General features: G+C 42.4%; 1 protein-coding gene across 4 annotated transcripts in view; it reads left to right on the forward strand.

The window, feature by feature from the left end:
- Positions 1–21,657, forward strand: part of SEMA6A (semaphorin 6A) — a 129,847-nt gene that overhangs the window by 65,839 nt on the left and 42,351 nt on the right. For all 4 annotated transcript variants that reach the window (XM_070374108.1, XM_070374110.1, XM_070374111.1 and 1 more), the window contains exons 3-10: positions 2,489–2,606; positions 7,232–7,292; positions 8,269–8,331; positions 9,033–9,134; positions 15,216–15,306; positions 18,891–19,010; positions 19,709–19,797; positions 20,659–20,876. In XM_070374108.1, the coding sequence (XP_070230209.1) occupies positions 2,489–2,606; positions 7,232–7,292; positions 8,269–8,331; positions 9,033–9,134; positions 15,216–15,306; positions 18,891–19,010; positions 19,709–19,797; positions 20,659–20,876 (862 nt within the window). The remainder of the gene's footprint in view (positions 1–2,488; positions 2,607–7,231; positions 7,293–8,268; positions 8,332–9,032; positions 9,135–15,215; positions 15,307–18,890; positions 19,011–19,708; positions 19,798–20,658; positions 20,877–21,657) is intronic.

Below are 21,657 nucleotides of genomic sequence, written 5' to 3' on the forward strand. Positions count from 1 at the left end.
CCACCTCTCTCTCACTCTGTCCGTGGGCACTTGTGCCTGTGTCAACCGGCAAAAGACACACATTAAACATTTCATAGAAGAGGAGACTTGTTAGTCACTTAAACTTGTGTGGATGGCATGCATGTGTGCGTGCTAAGTTGCTTCAGTCGTGTCCAACTCTTTGCGACCCCATGGACTGTAGCCCTCCAGGCTCCTCTGTCCATGAGATTCTCCAGGCAACAGTACTGGAGTGGGTTGCCATGCCCTCCTCCAGGGGATCTTCCCCACCCAGGGAGTGCCACCTGGGACGGTGGATAATTCAAGTCTAGTCAAACTGGTGGGATGACTGTTCTATGACTCCAATAAACGAGGTTGCGGGGACATACTTGTGTGAGGATTTGAAACAGCCCTCAGTACCTCCAATGAAGTCTGAGTTACTACAAGGAGGCTGTGATCACACCTAGAAACCAGCTGCGGGAGAACATCACGGTCTTCTGGGTGTTGCCAGGACTGCACATTTTCATGGGGTAACGAATACAGAGGCATTGTTACAACAGAAAAGAAGACTGGGACAAAAATTAACTTTTGTTTAGACTCAGAAGTATATCATTGCAAGACTTAAAGTGCTTCTGAATTCCCAGTGGACCTGGTTTAACTGTTCATAACTTTCTTTTGATCTCTGCTTCAATATCAAGGGTAGAAAGCACCATGATGAAAAGGTCAGTTGACTCCTCAAAAGAGGACAATTCTACCTACGTGTGGAAATAGACAATTAACTACTTTTTTTCCTTTTCTCCAAAAGATAAAATATTTTATCACAGTAAAGGGGAAAGCATTTTACCCAAATATCTATCTTCACAGTAGTTATCCTCAAACACTGAATGGGTGTTTAAAAAGGTATTTGACAGTAATATTATGATACTAACGCCGTCCACCCAGCTTTCTGCCGGACGGTCTAGGTTGTAAAAAGAAGTAATTTTACATGAAGGTGAGGTGGCAAGGCTTTACACCTCTAATTAAGAACAAAAGTTACGGTATGACTAAGGACCAGACTGTGTAGTTTGAAATCATCATTCTTGAAGTGGTGTGTGTGCATGCCAAGTCGCCTTAGTCGTATCCAACTCTTTTGTGACCCCATGGACTGTAGCCCACCAGGCTCCTCTGTCCATGGGGATTCTCCAGGCAAGAACACTGGAGTGGCTTGCCATTTCCTTCCTCCACCTAACTCAAGGTACTAAACCTTAATAAGCATTTATCTCCATTTGAGGTAAGTATTCTATCTTTGGTGCCCCTGTGCAGAAGAGACTCCAGGAGAAAAAATGAATAAATAAATAAGAAAGAGACCCCAAATATGTTGCTGAAAACCATACTTCAGTGGACACTCAAATCTTTGACAGGACAGAGACAGGAATTAATTGTTTTAGCAACTTCCTTGGTGAATGGGTAGATAAAATTTCAGAGCAGTGGAAGGGAAAGTACAAGATAATCCCATACCAAGCATGGTTGTGAGTAAGTCTCTAAGAGTGAGTCAGACTCAGAGGCTACAGGGGTTTAAGGTGTGTGGGTCAGAGCATTAATCTATGAATGGATTTTGAGTCATTATTTATATTCCTCTCACCCCCCAAAACAACTGCCTTTTAAATGTGACTCATCTTTTTCCCCCCTTGGTTTCTCTGAAGGACTGCCAGTGCTCTGGAGATCATAGGTTTAAAGGCAGAGAGATTTTTGAGATGTAGGTATTTCCAAAGGTCAGGTATTATTACAAATTGCCTATTCTCCACTGAGGAGAACTGCAGAAAAGGAGAAATACACTCACTGACTCTGCAGGTCAGGGAAAATTCCAGATCACCCGACTGGCTACACTCAGTTTGACCCTGTCCTGTCAAAGTCCCCATTTCTGTGAGATTAGCCAATTGCTTAACTTGAGAGTGAACTTCCCACAGTTCCTAGAATGCCAGCCGACCTAGCGGAGCTGCCTTCAATAGTAGATTATTCCAGCTGGACGCCTGTGGAGACTGTATTTTCCTTCTGGCTCCTGGACGAGGGCTCTTGCCTCCAGACCACATTGCCTTTGTGGTGATTGATGGGAAGGCTGCTTTGAAATAGTTTTGTCCGGAGACAAGATCTTTGGCAGACTGCCCCTCAGGCTTAGCACTCTAAAGAAGATGAAAAGAAAACTGGGCAAGAAAAGAGCACCTTCATGTAAAGGGTTCACTGGCAAGTTTAACCCCCCAGAAAGAGGGACAAGTCAGAAAGACTGACACTCGGAAATCTAAGCCCAGGCTTATTAGCATCAGGAAATGAAACTGTAACTCAATTATCCTTAAAGAGCACTTTTCTATCACAACATTTCCTAAAATAACAGACCTGCGTGGAAATGGAAAATGGTGGCATGGTTGGACTTCAATATGGTTTTGTTCTGCGGCCACCCCCTTCCGCCCGCCCCGGCCCTGTCAATTCTTGGCTTGAGTTCCTCTTCCCTCTCTTGCCCCATGTCCTCTTTTCACAGATACAAAACAGTATCCGGTGTTTGTGGGCCACAAGCCAGGACGGAACACCACGCAGAGGCACAGGCTGGACATCCAAATGATCGTGATCATGAACAGAACCCTCTACATTGCTGCCAGGTGAGCCCCCTTTCCCCCGTGTTTGCCTTTGGAGCATCCAACGGGCCTAATACCTAAATGTCCACACTCTGCCTCATAGTAAAGATCCTGACATTCCCAAAGAGAGTGTTACTTCATTTAAAGGCTACTTTCATTTGTCAAGCAACCATTCTTTCAAGACTTTCTGTGTCCTTTTAACTTCATGAAGTGGATTTGGATAGAAATAATTGCATATTTTGGAGTTTAAACTCAATCCACGGTTTATCTTGAACATTGTGTATATACATATATATGTATATACACACATACAGTATACACAGATATTTACTCAAGCATAGCATAAAGTGTTCTCTCCTTGATACTTGCTAAATTAAGTTGAATGTGTCAACATGTATCAAATTAAGTTGAATGTATCTGTGGGTGGGTGTATGTTAAACCTGTATTTTTGCAGATAATATATAGTATATATTATTACTTTAGCAGAATGGCAGCAGCCACCCAGTAGAAGTTTTTGATAGGGATCTAGTTCAGAAAATACTCATCCACTGAGGAAATGTTATTCAAACAGACCATGTCTTAAGGATGAATGGCCTGGTAAGACTACTACCCAGACAGGGATCATATGGATTTAGGTTTTGTTTCAACTCTACTCTTAACTTACCTGGACCACAACTTCTCTGGCTGTCCAGTGTCCTCTGTTAAATAAGAGACTAGAGTAGAGACTAGAGTAGAATTTCTTAAGGGTGTCCCCTGGGATTCTAAAAATACATGATCCCCCATTGGGGACAGGGGTTGTGGCTTATTCAAAATATTTCTAAATAAACAGCAACAAGGAGCACTATCTTGTGGGGGTCCACTGTGTTATAACCTGGGTCTAGACTGATCGTTTTACACTGGGAAGGAGAAATAGAGATTATGTTTGTAGTACCTGTCTGGCTGTGAACACAAGTAAAGTAAATAATAACAGTGCTGGTTCCTTCAAAGCACTTAGATGTTCTGAAAATACAAGCTATACAATGTAAAGTTAAAAAAAAAAAACACTGGCTAGATTAAAATATCCTATGAGTACCCTACATTTTGGTCACAGGGAACAATGCCAAAGCACTTTCTAAAAATTCTACTTCACAAACACTGAGTACATACTTATTGTATGTGCTATATAAATTGAAAATATAGTTGTAAGTTCTTTATAAATGTTAATTCATTCAATCCTGGGGCAAAAAAAAAAAAAAACAAAACCCTTTGAGTTAGAGCTGTTTTCATCCCCATGTATACCAGGAAGAAACCAAAGTGCACAAAGGTGGAATGACTGGGTCAGAACGACACGGGCAGGATTTGAACTGGAATAGTCTTTCTCTAGAGTCTAGGCCACTACTGTCTGTGCTCTGCAGCCTACTGAGCCATGGAAGGCCTACTTGTCCTGGTAATAACCTTCTAATAGCTTTTCCCCAAGAACAGTAGCCACTGTGGGTATTCATTAAAAACATTCCAATGAGTCCCCAGTAGCCACCTCTCTGGGAGAGTATTCAGTTCAGTTCAGTTCAGTCACTCAGTCATGTCTGACTCTTTGCGACCCCATGAATTGCAGCACACCAGGCCTCCCTGTCCATCACCAACTCCCGGAATTCACCCAAACTCATGTCCATTGAGTTGGTGATGCCATCCAGCCATCTCATCCTCTGTCATCCCCTTCTCCTCCTGCCCCCAATTCCTCCCAACATCTTTTCCAATGAGTCAACTCTTCGCATGCAGTGGCCAAAGTATTGGAGTTTCAGCTTCAGCATCAGTCCTTCCAATGAACACCAGGACTGATCTCCTTTAGGATGGACTGCTTGGATCTCCTTGCAGTCCAAGGGACTCTCAAGAGTCTTCTCCAACACCACAGTTCAAAAGCATCAATTTTTCGGCACTCAGCTTTCTTCACAGTCCAACTCTCACATCCATACATGACCACTGGAAAGTATTAGCTCCCTCTTAAATACCATTTTCAGTTTCCTAAATGTAACAGGGATGGAAGATTACATTTGTACCCAGTTAGCTAAAGGCTGTTCAAAACAAATGATTAAACATTATATCTGTGAGAAATAGGCTGACTCAAGAATCTTCTATGAATTTTTCACTTTGCAAGCCAGTCTTTAGGGGAAAAGAAACATAACCAACGACCTGATGACTTTAACTTGGCTGTGAAACAGTCCAAGGGGCACCAGAGTTAGGAACAAGGTGCTGTGCAGACTTTAAAGTGACCAATATTAACACTTTGTTAAAACCAAGACTGTTTCATCCTAACTCCTGACCCCAAGAAAAGAAGAAAGGAAAGAAGGAAACAAAGGAGAAACACATTCACTTTTGTAACACTATAAGACAGACTCATCTTTGGTTAAAGGTCAAATCTTGACCTTGGTTAAAAGTCAAATCTGTAACAGCTAGTATTGACATGTTGGTTTTCACTTTGTGCAGTCACTTCCCTGGAGTACGCACCCCTGGAAAAATTCCTAAATGATTTCTGTGGTTTGCATATTTAGGGTCTCTCCTCTCTCTTAAATTTCACATTTCCCAACAGAGCCCCAAGAGATCCACGTTCCCAGGCAGCCACTAACATGATTTAAAGTGAAATCCTTCCCCAGACTCAAGTCATGCCAACATAGTTCAGTGGTGCTCACTGGAGAGGGGAAGAGGAAGTCCTAGGATTGAGTCAGTTTGTGTTCAAGTAACTGAGTTCAGTAAGAGCAGCGTACAAACCCGGGATGCACACACGGTGCTGGGGAAAACCCCCTGACCCTTGATATGTGGTTTAGCATAATGCATCGTTCTGTGTGTTGGGCACTGTGATCTCTTGGAGACTGAAAAATATTGCCACTGTCCAAAGGAGATTTCATTCATAGAATTTTTATTTTTAAAAGGCTCCCCAGTTCTTCTAGACAATGGGTGTCAGCTATCAGAAGCCATGTCCCCAGCCAGAACCCAGGGACTGAGTGAAGCTTGATGAGCAACGCCCCTTTTCAGTTCTGCTTTATTATTATCCATTTTGTAAATTCTTTTTTTGTTGTTTAATCTCTGAACTGCTAATTAACATAAACAGGCCATGCCAAAGGGGTGGGGGGGGTGGCAATCAAGAGCTTTCTGAGGAATTGCCAGTGCATATTAATCAGATGTTAATTTACAGTTCATATGTTCAGCTCCTACTTAAAGTTTTAAGGAGAGGCAGGGCCAGAAAAAATCTAGAGTCATCTCAAAGCTGATACCAAAGTAATAGGCAATTCCACTCCAATAATGAACCTGACCCACAGCACCGCCAATAAAGTCAAACAAGCAATAAAGGAATGCCATAAAACTGCCTCGGAGTTAAAGGGCAGAGCAGTTCTGGCACCCTACTGGAGTCTGAAGAACTTTCCAATTCAGCAATTTACAAAACAGGCTCCTCTCTCTCTCCCTCACCACTCTTACACACACATACACACTCACACACACTCACAAGGGCAAGGGAATTTTATAGGCCAACTGCCTTACCCCCTCCTTTTACTTTCATAGGAGAAAGCCTGTTTTTATTTCTGTTTTTCGCTGTTGTTCTTTCCCTAAAAGTAGTAGCAAACAGATTTCCAAAGAACTGGGGGGAAAAATGGAAGTGAATCCTGACAGCAGGATTCACTTTTTTCTTTCTCTTTTCTTTCTTCTTTCTTTCTTCCCTTCTCCCCTTTCCCTTTCTTTTAAGTAATGAGGGGCCCTGAATGTCTGCATGGGAGCCTTGAGGTCTTGCTTTAAAGCTGTGGGTAATTTTCCAGCCCCAGGACTTCCTGCATTTTAGAAAAAGTCAATGTTATTTCAAGGGAAAACGAGCTGTTTTGCTTTCCCTCACTAGCCCCCCATCTCCTCAGTTGAATGTAGCGCTTTTCTTTTCTTTCTTCTGAATTCCAGACAAAAACGCCCTTGTACTCAGCTCACACAGAAGGGGATGTTTAAATATAGCCCCACACCTGAGCTGCTCATTCTGTTTCTCCCCTTCCAAGGGGAGATTGGCAGCAAATCATAAAGACAACCAAGTTCTCAGCAAAACAGGAAGGTGAACAGAAAGAAGCAAGAAATGTAAACTTTAGCTCAAGTACATCTTAACCTTAATTGACCATCACTGTGTGAAAAAGAGTGGCTTCTGGAAATAATTTTACCTTTATCGTCTTGCGTCTTGTCAATCAAATCATCAAAGGTAAAGCTGAAAATATGTTTTCGAAAAAATGATGGAGATAGACGTTAGCTTTTTGTTAGCTCTCTTGATGAACAACTGTAGCATGTTGAATACCAAGTGAAAGGCCATGCGAACCCATCTGTGTGCTAGTTTGGAAGCCTATTTAACTTTCAGACATCTCCCACCTAAACTACGTACGTACATACAGATGTTATTGTTACGGGATGCGAGAGACTACTGGAAAGTTTTCATAAAAGGTGGCAAGATGCCATGATTTCTCTGAAGGTGCTGAATGTGTTCCTGAAGCATCTCTTAGAAGCTGAACCCTCCCCTTCTTCTTGCCCTCGGATCTTGTTTTTAATAACATGGATGTGGATTTATCTGCCTTGAATGAGACATGGACTCATTCAGGAGAAAATGCATTGGCTTGACTCTTGCGTCTAACATTCTCTTAATTCTTTGTTTATAGGGACCATATTTATACTGTTGATATAGACACCTCACACACAGAAGAAATTTATTGTAGCAAAGTAAGTAGTTTTAAAACATTCTTTCAGAAATGAAGATCTTAGGATGGGTCTTGGAGAGAATATGTATTGTAAATGCATTGATTGAGATGACATGGCTTAGAATAATTGGGAACATTTTATGAAATTCTAATTTGGGGATGAGTTACGGCTTAATATGAAATGGTTATGTACTTCATATTTTATTCATCAATTACATGCACATAAACACATTGGAATTTTAGGTAATTCCTAAATTCTTTGGATAAAATATTGGATGTTTGTCCAGGAAAAGATCAGTTTCCATACGTAAACTTTTGTCCCACAAGTGTTTCACTGTTATGTTTCCATATCTTGCAATATTACGTTTGACTCAACTGTTGTGGTTCAGGAATTTGATCATTATCCATTTCAGGCAGATATAAAATATAACCTATGCTTTCTTATAACTCCACATGGAGGTATTTTAAGTTAATAAAGTCTGCCCCAGAGGTAGATGATCCCTTCAACACATGAATTTATGTGAAGGAGTATAACCTGAATTAAATCTTTGTCCACCTAAAGTGAATGTCCCCTTTATGTTTAAGAAAATGACTTCCATATTTTAAGGAAAAGGCCTGCTTTATGGAAACTGATTTATCAAGTGAAAGGAAAGGGCAAGGACATGTATTTTATCAAAATGAGCATAATTTAGCAAGTTAATGTGGATATTTTATGTGAAATTTCCACACTGTTGTTTATTCTTCTTTCCTTTCTCCTTCATCTTTTTCTCAAAGAGAAGATCGTTTTGTAGTCTAATGAATAGATAGGGGTTCAAAATTAAATGAACATTTCCATTTCTAATCTTTTGTTGTTATGGTGAATTAATCATGGAGAAAGGGTGTGGAAAGCTTTCAATAAATATATGTTTAGCTTCTAGTCTCCCCCAGGGAACTCTTACTTCTAAAATCAAATGCAACAACCTCTGGGCTCTAATTGATTTCTTTCTTGATCCCTGCAGAAACTGACATGGAAATCTAGACAGGCTGATGTAGACACATGCAGAATGAAGGGAAAACATAAGGTAGGCAATTTTCATTTCTTCTGCAGCTGCCACTTTGGGTTAAGTTCTTGACTGTTATCTCCAGCCGCAGACCGTGATGTGGAATGGCTCACGCTAGTCCCTTTTCCCCCAGTAATTGCTTCTTCCATCAACTTATTGAAGGCTTTAATTTGCAAAAAACAGTTTGCTTTTAATGTGATGAAACAGTATGACAGCTGCTAGGGCTGCATCATGAACTATTTAGGGGGCACCAGGGACTTTGGACCCCAAACTGGCTTGTGCTGAGTCTTCTGAGCACACTTGTTGGGAGCCTGCCTCGTGGTCCACAGCCCTCAGAAAGTCTGCAGCAAAGTCCAGAAAGGCTGCCGCAGACCCAAGGGGTCTGCGCCTCCGGCCACAGAGCAGCATAAAACACACTCCAGCGGGGGACCTCGTGCATCAAGGGACTCTGGAGCCTCTGGCATTAAAATTAATGTGACGGGATGCTTCTATGTCCTGGCTTGCCTTCCTTTGGTGGCACAAACACACACCTCCTGTTCTTATTTACTGTTGAAAAGCAGTTGTTACTATCAGCATCATCTTGGGGGTAAAAACACCGGGACTTTTCCCGGGAGAACACCCCGGCCACCTGCATTTTCACCTTGCTCTCAGCACATCATGGCCCACGGTTGAATGGGTTTCTACCCTGAACTGGACACCCACAAGTTTGAACTGTTTTTCAGGATGAGTGTCACAACTTTATTAAAGTTCTGCTGAAGAAAAATGATGATACTTTGTTCGTCTGTGGAACTAATGCCTTCAACCCTTCCTGCAGAAACTATAAGGTAAATGTTGTTCTGTCTGTTGGAACCACACAGCCTGGAGGTATTTCATAATTTACTGCGATTGTGCCCGCAGTCACCTAAGAGGGTTAATTCAACACCACCTGGGTTCCTCTTGCTTGTTCCGCTTAATGTAGTGCTCCACATGACTGATCCTGAGCAGGCTTCTAAGCTTCCTGTTTGTTCAGGATTGACTGACGTGGCTTTAAAGAGCCGACCCGGCAAAGTACGTTTCTGTTAAGACCCTATTCTCTATTGTTCAGAATGTCAGCCTGTGTACCCCACAGACCATGTGGATTTCCTCTCTCTCCCTTTCTCCTCTTCCCTCCCACCCCACCATCTCCTCTCTGAGCACAAAAGCACACTTATACTGTGAACGATTTCTATTTTAAAAGGGATCTCAAAAGCATGCCATTGGAAACTGTAGACATTCCTCTAGGTAAGATTTTCAAGAACACAGGAATTTAATTCCATTCAGAACTCAGCTGACTTGACCATGGTCTGACTTATCTTGGCCTTCATGCAAAGGGGAAAAAGATTAACCCTTGCAGCATTAATAAATCAAGTTAGTTCATCTGCTAATGGTGTTGCTGCAGAAGTGGAGGTAAAAATGACCTGAGGTCTTGACCCCACATCTTTACCTTTGCTTGTCCCTCTTCCTGCAGTAGTCTCTTGTTCAGCAAAGACGTGCTGAGTTCCTCCCATGACTAGGAATTGACACTGTAAAGATAGATATGAGGCATCCATTCTTAGTGAAGCCAGACAGGGAGAAGAAAACTTCAATCCATGGGTTTGCTGCCATGGTGGCATAATACAGAGCATGATGGAAGCATCGCAGGAAAGTGCTTACTTCAGCCCGAGACGAGGAGTCAGGGAAAGCTTCCAGAAGGAGGTGGACAACCCCTCTCTTTGAGTGCTCCCTCCTTTTGTCAGGACACATGGAACATGAACACCCCAGCCCAAGAGAAACCCGAGCATCTGTGATTGCCCAGAACCTGACATAGTGTCTCCAAACGGTGTTCAGTTCATTTTTTGTTGGGTAAACAGTGAATGAGATAATGCCTAACCTCAGTCTTAAAGAAGTAACCCAATGAAGGGAGCGGGGCATTCCAGGTATGGGAACAGCATGAACAAAGGTATGGAGTAAGAAACCATCTACTGAGCTTGAGAAACTTCATTTGGTGCCAAAGTGTTGGGCCGTGAAGTGACAAGTGACAATCAACAAGAGTCTGCAGAGGCAGGTGGCCCCAGGGATGAAGGGAAGAGAAGAGATTCAGGAAATACTGAAGTGACCAAAACCAGGAGGATTTATGTTGTTGTTGTGCGGTAGAAACCAACACAGCACTGTAAGGCAATTATCCTCCTATTTAAAAAAAAACAAAAGGAGGATTTACTAATTAATAAGAAGCACAGGATAAAGAGAGAGAGGAGTTAAGAACTACTGTGAGACCATCTCCTGGTTGGGTGGCTGGGGCGGCCATCAATGTGGACAGGGAGGACAGAAGAGCGGTGGGGTGGTGAAATCGTGGGGGGTTCCATTTTGCATATGCTGAGTGTGCCTGGCACCACGGATGGCAATGCCTACCGGACATGAATAGAGATCTCTAACAAAAAGATGGACGGCTCAGCCTTGATTTAGGGAGAGACACGGGGATGTCTAGATTTGGGTTCACCAGCATAAAGTAAAACCTTAGGGATGAGAAAAGAAATGATGGGCTGCTGTCAGGACCAGAGGGCTCACCAGCCTGGGTTGGACAGTTTTAAAAGACTTTGCCTTAGCAAGAGAGAGGGAGAATCTATTTTACCCTCATGCTCATCTTCCACGTATGTCTGGAAATGGGCACCAGCAAGGCCAGCATTAGAGTGAGGCAAGGGAGGCACTCCGATCAGGTGCAACATGCGAGGGCGCACCAAAAACAATTCCGTAATGGGGCTTCCCGGGCGTCAGTGGTGAGCAATCTGCCTTGCAACGCAAGAGACATGGGCTGCATCCCTGGTGCAGGAAGATCCCACACGCTATGGAGCAACCATGTACCACAACTACTGAGGCCGTGAGCCGCAACAAGAGAGGCCACTGCAGGGAGACGTGCACACTGCAACTAGAGACTGCCCCCTCCCCCTGGCTCTTAGTAAATAGAGAAAGCCCACTTGCAGCAGCTAGGACCCACCAGAGCCAATAAATAAGTAAATGATTTTTTTTTAATTTAGTAATCAAGATACATGATATTTTCAATGTGGTATTTTTATAAGTCTAAACTAATGCCAAAAATGTCAAAGTGTTAGTCACTCAGTTGTGTCTGACTCTTTGCAACTTCATGGACTGTAGCCCACCAGGCTCCTCTGTCCATGGAATTCTCCAGGCAAGAATACTGGAGTAGGCAGCCATTCCCTTGTCCAGCAGATCTTCCCAACCCAGGGATCGAACCTGGGTCTCCTGCTTTGCAAGCAGATTCTTTACCATCTGAGCCACCAGGGAAGCAGAGGATGAGATGGTTGGATGGCATCACTGACTCAATAAACATGAGTTTGGGCAAACTCCAGGAGATGGTGAAAGACAGGGAAGCCTAGTATTCTGCAGTCCATGGGGTCACAAAGTTGGACATGACTTAATGACTGAACAACAACAATGCAAAAAAATACTATCACTAGATATTAAAATTTCACATAATGACAGGAGCTAATTCAGGTGGTAAGAGGCAGCCCATCAAGTCAAACATTCAGCCAGTAACAGTATACTGGAGCTCTGACTTTAATTCTGCCACTTAATATTCCATCCCTGTGTGTCATTGTTTAGGACTCATTAAGATGAATGCTTTGAACAAATCCAAACGAATTCCCTAGCTGGAGACCTATCTCCTATGACAAATTACAGGTTTCCTTGGCACTGTGTTACCCAGCCTGCAAGGGATCCAGCTCCTTCTTCCCGCACGTGTTCCATTCCCCAGGGTGCTCCACCTCTAAGAGGTGCCTTCACCTCCCCCTTGTTCTAGCCACACCTGCTGAGACATGTTCCAGGAGCCCAGGGCCTCTCAGGAACAGACAGGATATACCTAGCACAGAGAATGGCAGTGAGAACTCTTGGCATTGCTCAGAAAAGTGTTTTTAGAATCTCTGGGCAGACTGGGACTTTCCCGAGGACATGGGACATAATGTATTTGGGTTCAGAGAAAATGGACAGTCTGTCTCATAAGTGCTTTTTAATCACTAGATCAGGACCAAAGGGTCAAAGCAAAAACAATAGCCAGTCTTCCACTGAAAGACCCAAATCACAGAGTTCAGAAGCATCAAGTGAAACTTTGAAGCAGGAAGGTGACAAAATTTTGGTCTCTGCTTCTGCATCATGCCCTGACTTCCACAAGTTTTATAACAGAAGTAAGCTGAATATATTAGAGAGATTAGAGCCCCAAATAAGATTATCCAGGGAAGAATTCTGAAGACTGTCCATTATAAATCTACAACTACACTCCATACCTTTTCCCTCCTGTTTTCTAAACCTCTTGAACTTCTGCACAAGTCAGGCTGGTTCTTAGTATAATTATCTCTACCCCACGGTGATTTAATTTCCCAGGGGCTGTTGTTAAGTCTGAGATTTGATGACTGCTACAAGGATTAGTTCTTACTTCAGGGAAAGAGGATTTCACCATGGCATTGTCTTGTGTCTGGACCTTTCCAAGTTCACAAACCAATACATTAATTCCTCATTGCTTCCCGCCTGTGACTAGCTATAGCTGTGGCCGCTTTTTTAGAAGTAGGTACATTTAAAAAAATATATCCCCCTCATATATTATTGTTTCCCCAGGGGCAGGATTACAGCCTGCAACTGCTTGGGATAACGGCATTTCTGTTGCAAACGAAATATATATATATATATATATATATATATATATATATACACACACATATACACACACACACACACACACACACACACACATATATATATATGTATAGCGGGTATCGCTCTGAATACTTGTCACAGACTGCAAAGTCTGTCACAGTTCAATAAGAAGCTCTTGTTGGGATAAAATATTAGGAAAAGACTTTCATAAAAATGTGCCGGGGAAGAGTATATTTGCTTTAAAGGGTGTCTAACTTGAACATCTTTCTCCTAAAAATGTATTTTTAACACAACTGCTTCATGTGATTCTCAGCCACAGTTTAAACAAGCATTATGGCTTTGATGGGGGAGATCCCAAAGTGGTTGCACATAGAAAAGGCCTGTCCTATCCTTGAAAAGTTTCTGTGGGTTGAGGGCAAAGAGCACAAATGATTGGACTATACTAGCGACTGCTCAGTAAGGATCTCACGCTTTCCTCCTGGGCAGCAACTCCAGGCACCTTGATTTAAGGCACTTTGATTTTAGTGCTAAAGAGCACTTTACAGATCCCTCCTCAGTGCTGTCTTGGGTTTGTCTTCTTTCTGTTTTCATATATGGAGTCAAACCATGCCACTGCCAGATGATAAACAAAATACCCTAAAACCATAAAGAAGACTGAAATACAGAGGAGTCAGAACATTAGTACTGTGGAAGATATCACTGTTTGGTCTCTGTGATGCTGAGATTTAAATGCTAGGAAGTTCTCATGGTGTCAGAAAGGGAGGGTGGGAGGAACCCCTGAATTATTGGTCTAGATGGGCCAAGCACTGACAGTTGGCTGATCAACAGAGGTTCATTACCTGCTCACATCACAGTCAAGTGTGGGTCAGTCAGAGAGTTTCTATTCTGAGAGGTTATTCAGAAAGCCAGCTCCATCCTGCTTATATGTCTGCCATCTCCTGCAATCTCTTAGGATCTTGGAATTCTCCACTGGGGATCCAGTGAAGAAGATGGAAAGAGAAGGGAAGAATGTGGACAGAGAGCAAGAGTGGAGAATCTGGGGAGGTTTTCAGGGGCAAGACCTAGAGGCAGGGCAGAGCCTAATACTCACAACCCACTGGCCAGAGCTCAGTCATGTGATCGCACCTGACTGCAAGGGAGGATGGGAAATGTAGTTTAGTGTGATATGGAGGAAAGGGAAATTAATTTGTTGAACAGCTAGTAAGGCTTTACCTCACCTGCAAATACCTATAAGCCAGGTAGGTAACTTGTAAGAGTGAAGCAAGCAGAATGTCAATACAATCTATGGGTAAAGGGGTCTTGATGCTAGAGACTATATGCCGATCTGAAGAAAATGGCAGGGGTGGCCATTATTCAACTGTACCTTCCTGCCACTTGGCTAAGAAGGGCCTGAATTGACTTACCCACATGTTCAAAAGACGAAAGAAATCCAAGTTTTCATAAGCAATCTGCCTTTTTAAAAGAGAATTAGTTTTCCTTTTTCTTTTTCTGAACATACTCAGATGACCAAACAGGCAGGCTAGTAATAACCTCTAGCATACAGGAACAAGCCTGGGCTGGGCACAAGGAGATGGGAGTCAAGTGGCAACCACACTGCTCATATCCGGGGCCCATGGGAGCCTCTCAGCTTCTGGGCCTCTCTTTCTCATCTCCACAATCTGAGGGTCAGACATGTTTCTGAAGTAGGTGCAAAGGCCACCTGAGCTCTGCTTGCACCTGTGTTTTTGTTCATGCTTGCTGATGCCATACTATTTAGCAGGTAACCTGAGAAAGAATTCCAGAGTCTTCTCCTAGAACTTAACCCACAAAGGCAAGACTCCTCTGGCAAAACAAAACCAAAACTGAGGTCATTCTCTGTAGAGTTCATGACTTAGCAGATAATTCTAGGGGACAGGGGAATATGTTTTCCTGGTGAATACCTCAGAAATCCCTTTTCCAAGGAGAAAGATGCTTATTTCTCTAGCATTCCAGGAAGATATGGGAATCTCTTTATTGTCATGGTTCTGAGTCAAGCAGACATGACTGATTCTTCTGACTCTCCTAGCTACAGAATCTTGGTCAAGTGACTTAATCTCTCTCAACATCAGCTTCCCCATCTGAAACTAAAAGACTTAACCTTAGAGAGTATTTGAGTATTATTTGCACCAGGCATAAAAATTGCTCAAAAAAGTAAGTGCTTTGTAAATATTAGTTGCTGTTATTACTGTCAGTTGTTGTTTCTAATTTAGTCCTATTATTTCATTTAGATGGATACTTTGGAGCCTGTGGGTGATGAATTTAGCGGAATGGCCAGATGCCCTTACGATGCCAAACATGCCAATATCGCACTGTTTGCAGGTAAATGACCTGATTTCCTGATTTCTCCTCATTGCATTTGTTTTCATGGGCTCAGCCTGTGGCTCTGGAGGATTTGCAGAGTCACAGTTGTACTTTGATTTTCTGGTGACTACTGTAAATAAGAAAGCCTTTTCCATTTGAAATCATATGGAAATTGTACTTTTGTTTTTTTGTTGCTGTTCAGTCACTCAGTTGTCTCCAACTCTTTGCGAACCCGTGGACTGCAACATACCAGGCTTCCCTGTCCTTTACTATCTCCTGGAGTTTGCTCAAACTCGTGTCCATTGAGTCAGGGATGCCATCCAACCATCTCGTCCTCTGTCGTCCCCTTCTCCTCGGGCCTTCAATCTTTCCCAGCATCAGGGTCATTTCCAATGAGTTGGCTCTTCACATCAAGTGGCCAAAGTATTGGAGCTTCAGCTTGAGCATCTGTTCTTCCAGTGAATATTCAGGGTAGATTCCTTTAGGATTGACTGGTTTGATCTCCTTGCTTTTTCTTTTTTCTCTCCTCACTTCTTAAGACAAGTCTTTGCCATGCTTACCCATGCTTCTCTGCCTTTAGAAAGAGTAACAACTTTGCACTGAACATGCGACATACTGGTTAGGGCGTGTCTGGGCTGAAGTAATAGAAAATCCCACCTCAAACCCCCAGTGTGAACTGAGTATTTAAGGTGGGGTAGACTTTGGGGTTGCTTTGATTCAACAACTCATTCATCTCATCCAGGACGCAGGTCCTTTTCATTTCTCTGCTCAGTTTTCTTTCTTTCTCTGAGGGAGACTGGCTGTTCTCACAGTCATAGGATGCTGTTGGGTCTTAATTAGGGCTACATATCCTTTTGTCTGGGCTTCTCAGGTGGTGCTAGTGGTAAAGAACTCACATGCCAATGCAGGACACTTAAGAGACATGGGTTTGATCCCTGGGTTTTGAAGATTCCCCTGGAAGAGGGCATGGCAACTGACTCCAGTATTCTAGCCTGGAGAATCCCCTGGACAGAGGAGCCTGGCAGGCTACAGTCCATAAGGTTGCATAGAGTTGGACGTGACTGAAGCAACTTAGCACATAAAGGCATCCCCTTGTCTACATATAGAAGGGAGAAGGAAAGAGGCGAAAGGAAGCTTCTATAAGCTCTTTCGGTTACCAGCGCATCTTCTCAAATATCATGACCTCATGAGCTTACATGCCTGTCTCTAATAAAACTGTAGTGGCCAAAGGGATGATACTGATGATCAGAGGCTGACCAACACTCCCCATTGCTACTCCTTCCTTCCACTGCAAAGGATATAGAATGAAAGCAAATAAGCCATGACTTTCAGATGGGGATTTTTGTGTATGTATGTGGGTGTTTTATTGATAATTAGAAATTTATTTAGGAATTCATTGCCAGCTGTGCTCGTTGAGGTGGGTGTAGGGAGAAGTATTGGTATAGGAGCTCCTCCAAAGGTAGAGCATTCCTAGCAAGCAGCCTTGTAGGAAACACAAAGTCATGTAAACCTATTTGTAAGCATGTGTAGGGGCAAGGCCACTAAGAGTGCTTGAGGATTATATTCCTAAGTGCCTAACTTCTACTGCAGCACTTTTCTGACACTTGGAACCTGCATTAGTAATAGAGTAATGGAGGTTGTGGACTGCAGTGGAGAATGTAAATTTAATAAGGAAAAAGAGGCACCCCAAGGTAGAAAGAGGAGAATGAGCAGAGTGTTTTCCGAGGCCACCAACCTTCCAAGAGCAAGCCCCATGAAACCATCCTGTGGCTGCCACTCCTCCTCCCCGGAAGGTGTATCTGAATCCATGTTCACTGAAATGCTTGAAAGCTCTTAAAACTTCCACCATTATAAACAGAAGATACTTGTTGCCCTGAATAGTTGTCATATTACCTAGAGTGACAAAATAGTAGTCTATTTTACAAGTAAAAGTTCTGGCAAGATATCCAGTTTAAAATGTAAAACAAAGAGTATGGAGGAGTGTTCAATAGCAGTAACCACATACCCACACACACACATACCCCCCACTGTCCTCTCCTCCTCAGGTATATCCATATGACCCGGAGCTATGATTCTATAAGAAAAATTGTGATTTTTGCAGACGCATGTGTATCAGTAGAAAGGTTTGCCATCTGCAGCCAAAATCTAATCCAGAAGGTCAACACGTACAGATATATGACTGCCAATAATGTAGATATGAAGACAGCTCTACCTGAAACTGAGCAAATACCAGTTAAGACCAAAGAAAGTGAAAGTGAAAGAAAGTGAAGTCGCTCAGTCGTGTCCGACTCTTTGCGATCCCATGGACTGTAGTCTACCAGGCTTCTCTGTCCATGGGATTTTTCCAGGCAAGAGTACTGGAGTGGGTTGTCACTGCCTTCTCCAGGGGATCTTCCTGACCCAGGGATCAAACCCAGGTCTCCTGCATTGCAGGCAGACGCTTTACCCTCTGAACCACCAGGGACCAAAAGTAGACCTCAAAGACTTTGCTTAGGTATGTTTATTTAAAACAGAACCATATGCTTATCCCACAAGCGTTAGAGCTTAAAGAGAACTGTGATGTATATAAGCCACTTCTCAAGATGCTCTGGAAACCACAATTAATGAAGACAGGTAACCCATTAAAGCTGAGCCAAGGAAGCTATTTATATTTATATTGAATATAATTATTGTTTCCATTTCACCTACACAGATTTTACTATTCCAGAACAGCCCCTTTGATTATCTGTGTAAAGAATGCTTGCTAATCCAGGAAAAGAACCACAAATTTTAAGGATTTCATCTTCAATCATCTTGTCTGTCTTTTGCCTTGGATGTATCCTCAAGCAGAAGTCCCAAAGAGCATGAATTCTTAAAGAAAAGTCCAGTTTGAACTCATCATCATCCCTTCCCCCTCTTTATTTTGGCTTCTTGTATATCAGAATGTTCTCAGTTTGAGACTTTGGAAATACTGAAACAAGTATCTCTTAAATGGAAAGCTAGATCAGTAGGAGTTAGTGGCTCTCCTGATTGAGGTAAAGAGGAGCAGAGACTCAAAAAGGATACACATACCAATCTTTTTTTTTCTTTTTTTTAATCGGAGTATGATTACATGTAGCAATTTTAGTCAGCTCTTTTTTGCTTACAAATCCTCTTTCTTCAACTTCCCTCATTTGCTTAGGCTGCGGACTTTCTTCTGCTTGCACTTAAATTTTTCTGGTGATACAATCAGCCTCTCTCTTTCCCAGGGCTCCTACCTAATCCAGTTTACCACGGTATGGTGGTGGCTGCAGTGTCCAAGGGGCCTTGGCCTTGAGATTTCAGTCAAGGTCCATCTAATGGAGTGAAGCAAACAATATTTTTCATATACCCTGTTCCCTGAGCTGCTGCTGCTTAGAAATTGCCATGCAATTTAAAAATGAAAAATGTTTCATCTCTCGTGATCCCAATTTAAAATGGTTAGGAATGTGGGCCAAGTATTTTCCTAGCAACTCTTGGATTTGTCTCAGTTGTCCTATCTTATTTGCCTGATACAGGAAAGCCAGGTAGGAGATGTCTCTATTATTCCCCCGTGCCCACCATCTTGCTCCAACCCTATTCTCCTCTCCTCTTTCTCTTCAAAGATGGAAAACTATACTCTGCTACAGTGACAGACTTCCTTGCCATTGATGCAGTCATCTACCGGAGTCTTGGAGACAGCCCAACCCTACGGACCGTCAAGCATGATTCAAAGTGGTTAAAAGGTGAACAAACAATTAAAAAAAGAAAGGAGGTGTGGTGGGGGAGATGTATATCTTGAAGGAGATTTAGCGTCTGAATGGTCCAGATTGTAGTTTCATTTTAGTAATGGCTTCTCACGGACATGAAGGTGGAAATTGCATCTCTTGCCCCGAGTTGATTTATTACCTCCCCTTTTCACTTCCCGTGAGTTTCTGGAGTATTATCAAAACTACCAACACCACTATAATAGAATACATTACATTCATCTTTCCTGCCTCAAGCTCTCATTTCAAAGTCCCACATAAAACCAACTAAACAAAACACTTCATTCATAGAAGGGAACGGGGAATTAGAGGTGGTGGGGAACAGGAAAAAAGCTGTTCACAACCCGAATGAGTCAAGGTTGACAAGGCAATGTGTACAAAATCTATTCTGTAGTATGAGCCTTGTATTGTAGAAAATAAAATTACAGATATATGCAAAACTCATTTATTCTTCATTGTTCATTGCAACTGCTTCTGGAAGATTAAATCTGTAGGCTTAAATGCTTTTGGAAATCATTAAGCACTTGCATGTGTAAAGTCACTAGAAACAGTTAGTGTTAACCAAATGTCTAATGGCCCTACGATTTTATTTCATAACATGTCTTTGGTTGCAACTGATTGCAGTTCTTTTAACTCTGTGTGACACACCCCCAATTAAAGTGCCCATTTGTCCACAGAACCGTATTTTGTCCAAGCGGTAGATTATGGAGACTACATCTACTTCTTCTTTAGGGAAATAGCGGTGGAGTACAACAGCATGGGAAAGGTAAGAGGGGAGGATGTCTTAATATGGGGCCAATGTGGTTATGAATGGCTTTGAAATAAAACCATAAATCTAAGGACAAGGTCATCGTTTTGAGAAGACCCAGCAAAGACTGGTGGAAGTGAAACATTTTGCTTCCTTGAACCCCTATATGCTTTTTCTGATTAGTAACAGAATACAGGGAAACCTCTTAAATACATTGAAAACATAATAAACAGATGAGTTTCAAGTATCTTAAGAAAGATGTGGTTTCCAGGTCTACTCATCAAGTTTTTTTGTTTTGATTTGTTTTAAGCTGAGCTGCTCTACAGAGAGAAAGTAACTATTCAATACCTATAAGCAACCCCAGGGTCTCGACTGTATTCATTGCAAAAAAGCAATAGAAGACTTAGGGGATGTCTATTTCGATTATTTTTTACCAGAGAGTGGATCAAGACCACTGAGTTGGAGGGCACAAATTCAATACCAGGGTGGCTTGCACAGTTAGAGGAATTCAGAGCATGAGAGGCAGAGCCCAGAGGCAGCCAGGGAGGATGGCAGAGATGGCGCATACAAAGTACGCTTTTGTTTGAGGAAATAAAAAGCTAAGCAGTCTGTATGGAAATGAGTGTATGTGCCTGGGAGCTGATCCCCTGAAGGATTTATAGTTCTGTATTAAATGCCACAGCCTTATCTTTCAAAACATGCTGTTCCAATGCTGAGTTTTTCCTTTTTTTTTTTTTTTTTTTTCCACTGATTTTAGAAACACAGGATTAAATTAAGCATCTTGTTGTTCTGTTTCTATTTTTCTAAGAAAGGTAAATTCTACCAAGATCTCCATGAAAAGTAAGTGCATTTTGTCTTCTCCGTGTTTTCCCCCTGCAGGTAGTTTTCCCAAGGGTGGCTCAGGTTTGTAAGAATGACATGGGAGGGTCTCAGAGAGTGCTGGAGAAGCAGTGGACTTCTTTCCTGAAGGCTCGCCTCAATTGCTCCGTTCCCGGGGACTCCCATTTTTATTTCAACATCCTGCAGGCAGTTACCGATGTGATTCGTATTCATGGCCGTGATGTTGTCCTGGCAACCTTCTCCACACCTTATAACAGGTAACCATGTCCTGGCGGTGCAGACTTCATCGGTCCTTCCCGGCTTCCTTTTCCCAAGGGGTTCTTGTCTAATACACAAGATTTGCAACTGATGGAAACACTGCCATTCACTATAACTGTAACGCTCAGTTTTCATCCACAAATGGTCAGTATAAGTGCTGTTAGAGAATTTTGGAGAAAGTAATGAGATAAATTATTCCAATATCTTTTCAGATGTCTGGGATAGAAACACTATTCATGTGTTATTTCTCAATCCCTCTACTTATCTTGAAAAGTGAATACCGTTGCCTTCTTTTTACACTTGAGGAAACCGAGTTCAATTCTACTCTCTGGTCCAGGTAGTCCACAGATAGAAGCAGCAGCTTTGGCATTCAAGAATGTTCCTCTTTTCTAGGTCACCTAACCTTTTATTTGACTTTTAATATTTCTATGATTAGATCAGTAATTTTTGAAAAATACTGGATATGTATTAAAATGCTACAGGGTGAAATTTAGGAAGTAGATGAGTCCATCTTGCATCCCACCTGGTTATCATCCTGTTTGAGGAACCAGAATCCCAACCACAGCACTACTGTCTGATTCTGGAGGGGTTTATTGAGGATTTAGGCTTCATCAATAAACCTCAATAAAAGGAGTTAGTGGTTCATTACTAAAGAATCCACCTGCAATGCAAGTGATGCAGGTTTGATCCCTGGGCCTGGAAGATCCTTTGGAGAAAGAAATGGCAACCCACTCCAGTATTCTTGCCTGGGAAATCCCATGGACAGAGGACCCTAGTGGC

Source organism: Bos mutus, chromosome 7 (genome assembly GCF_027580195.1).
Source record: "Bos mutus isolate GX-2022 chromosome 7, NWIPB_WYAK_1.1, whole genome shotgun sequence".
Taxonomy (NCBI): domain Eukaryota; kingdom Metazoa; phylum Chordata; class Mammalia; order Artiodactyla; family Bovidae; genus Bos; species Bos mutus.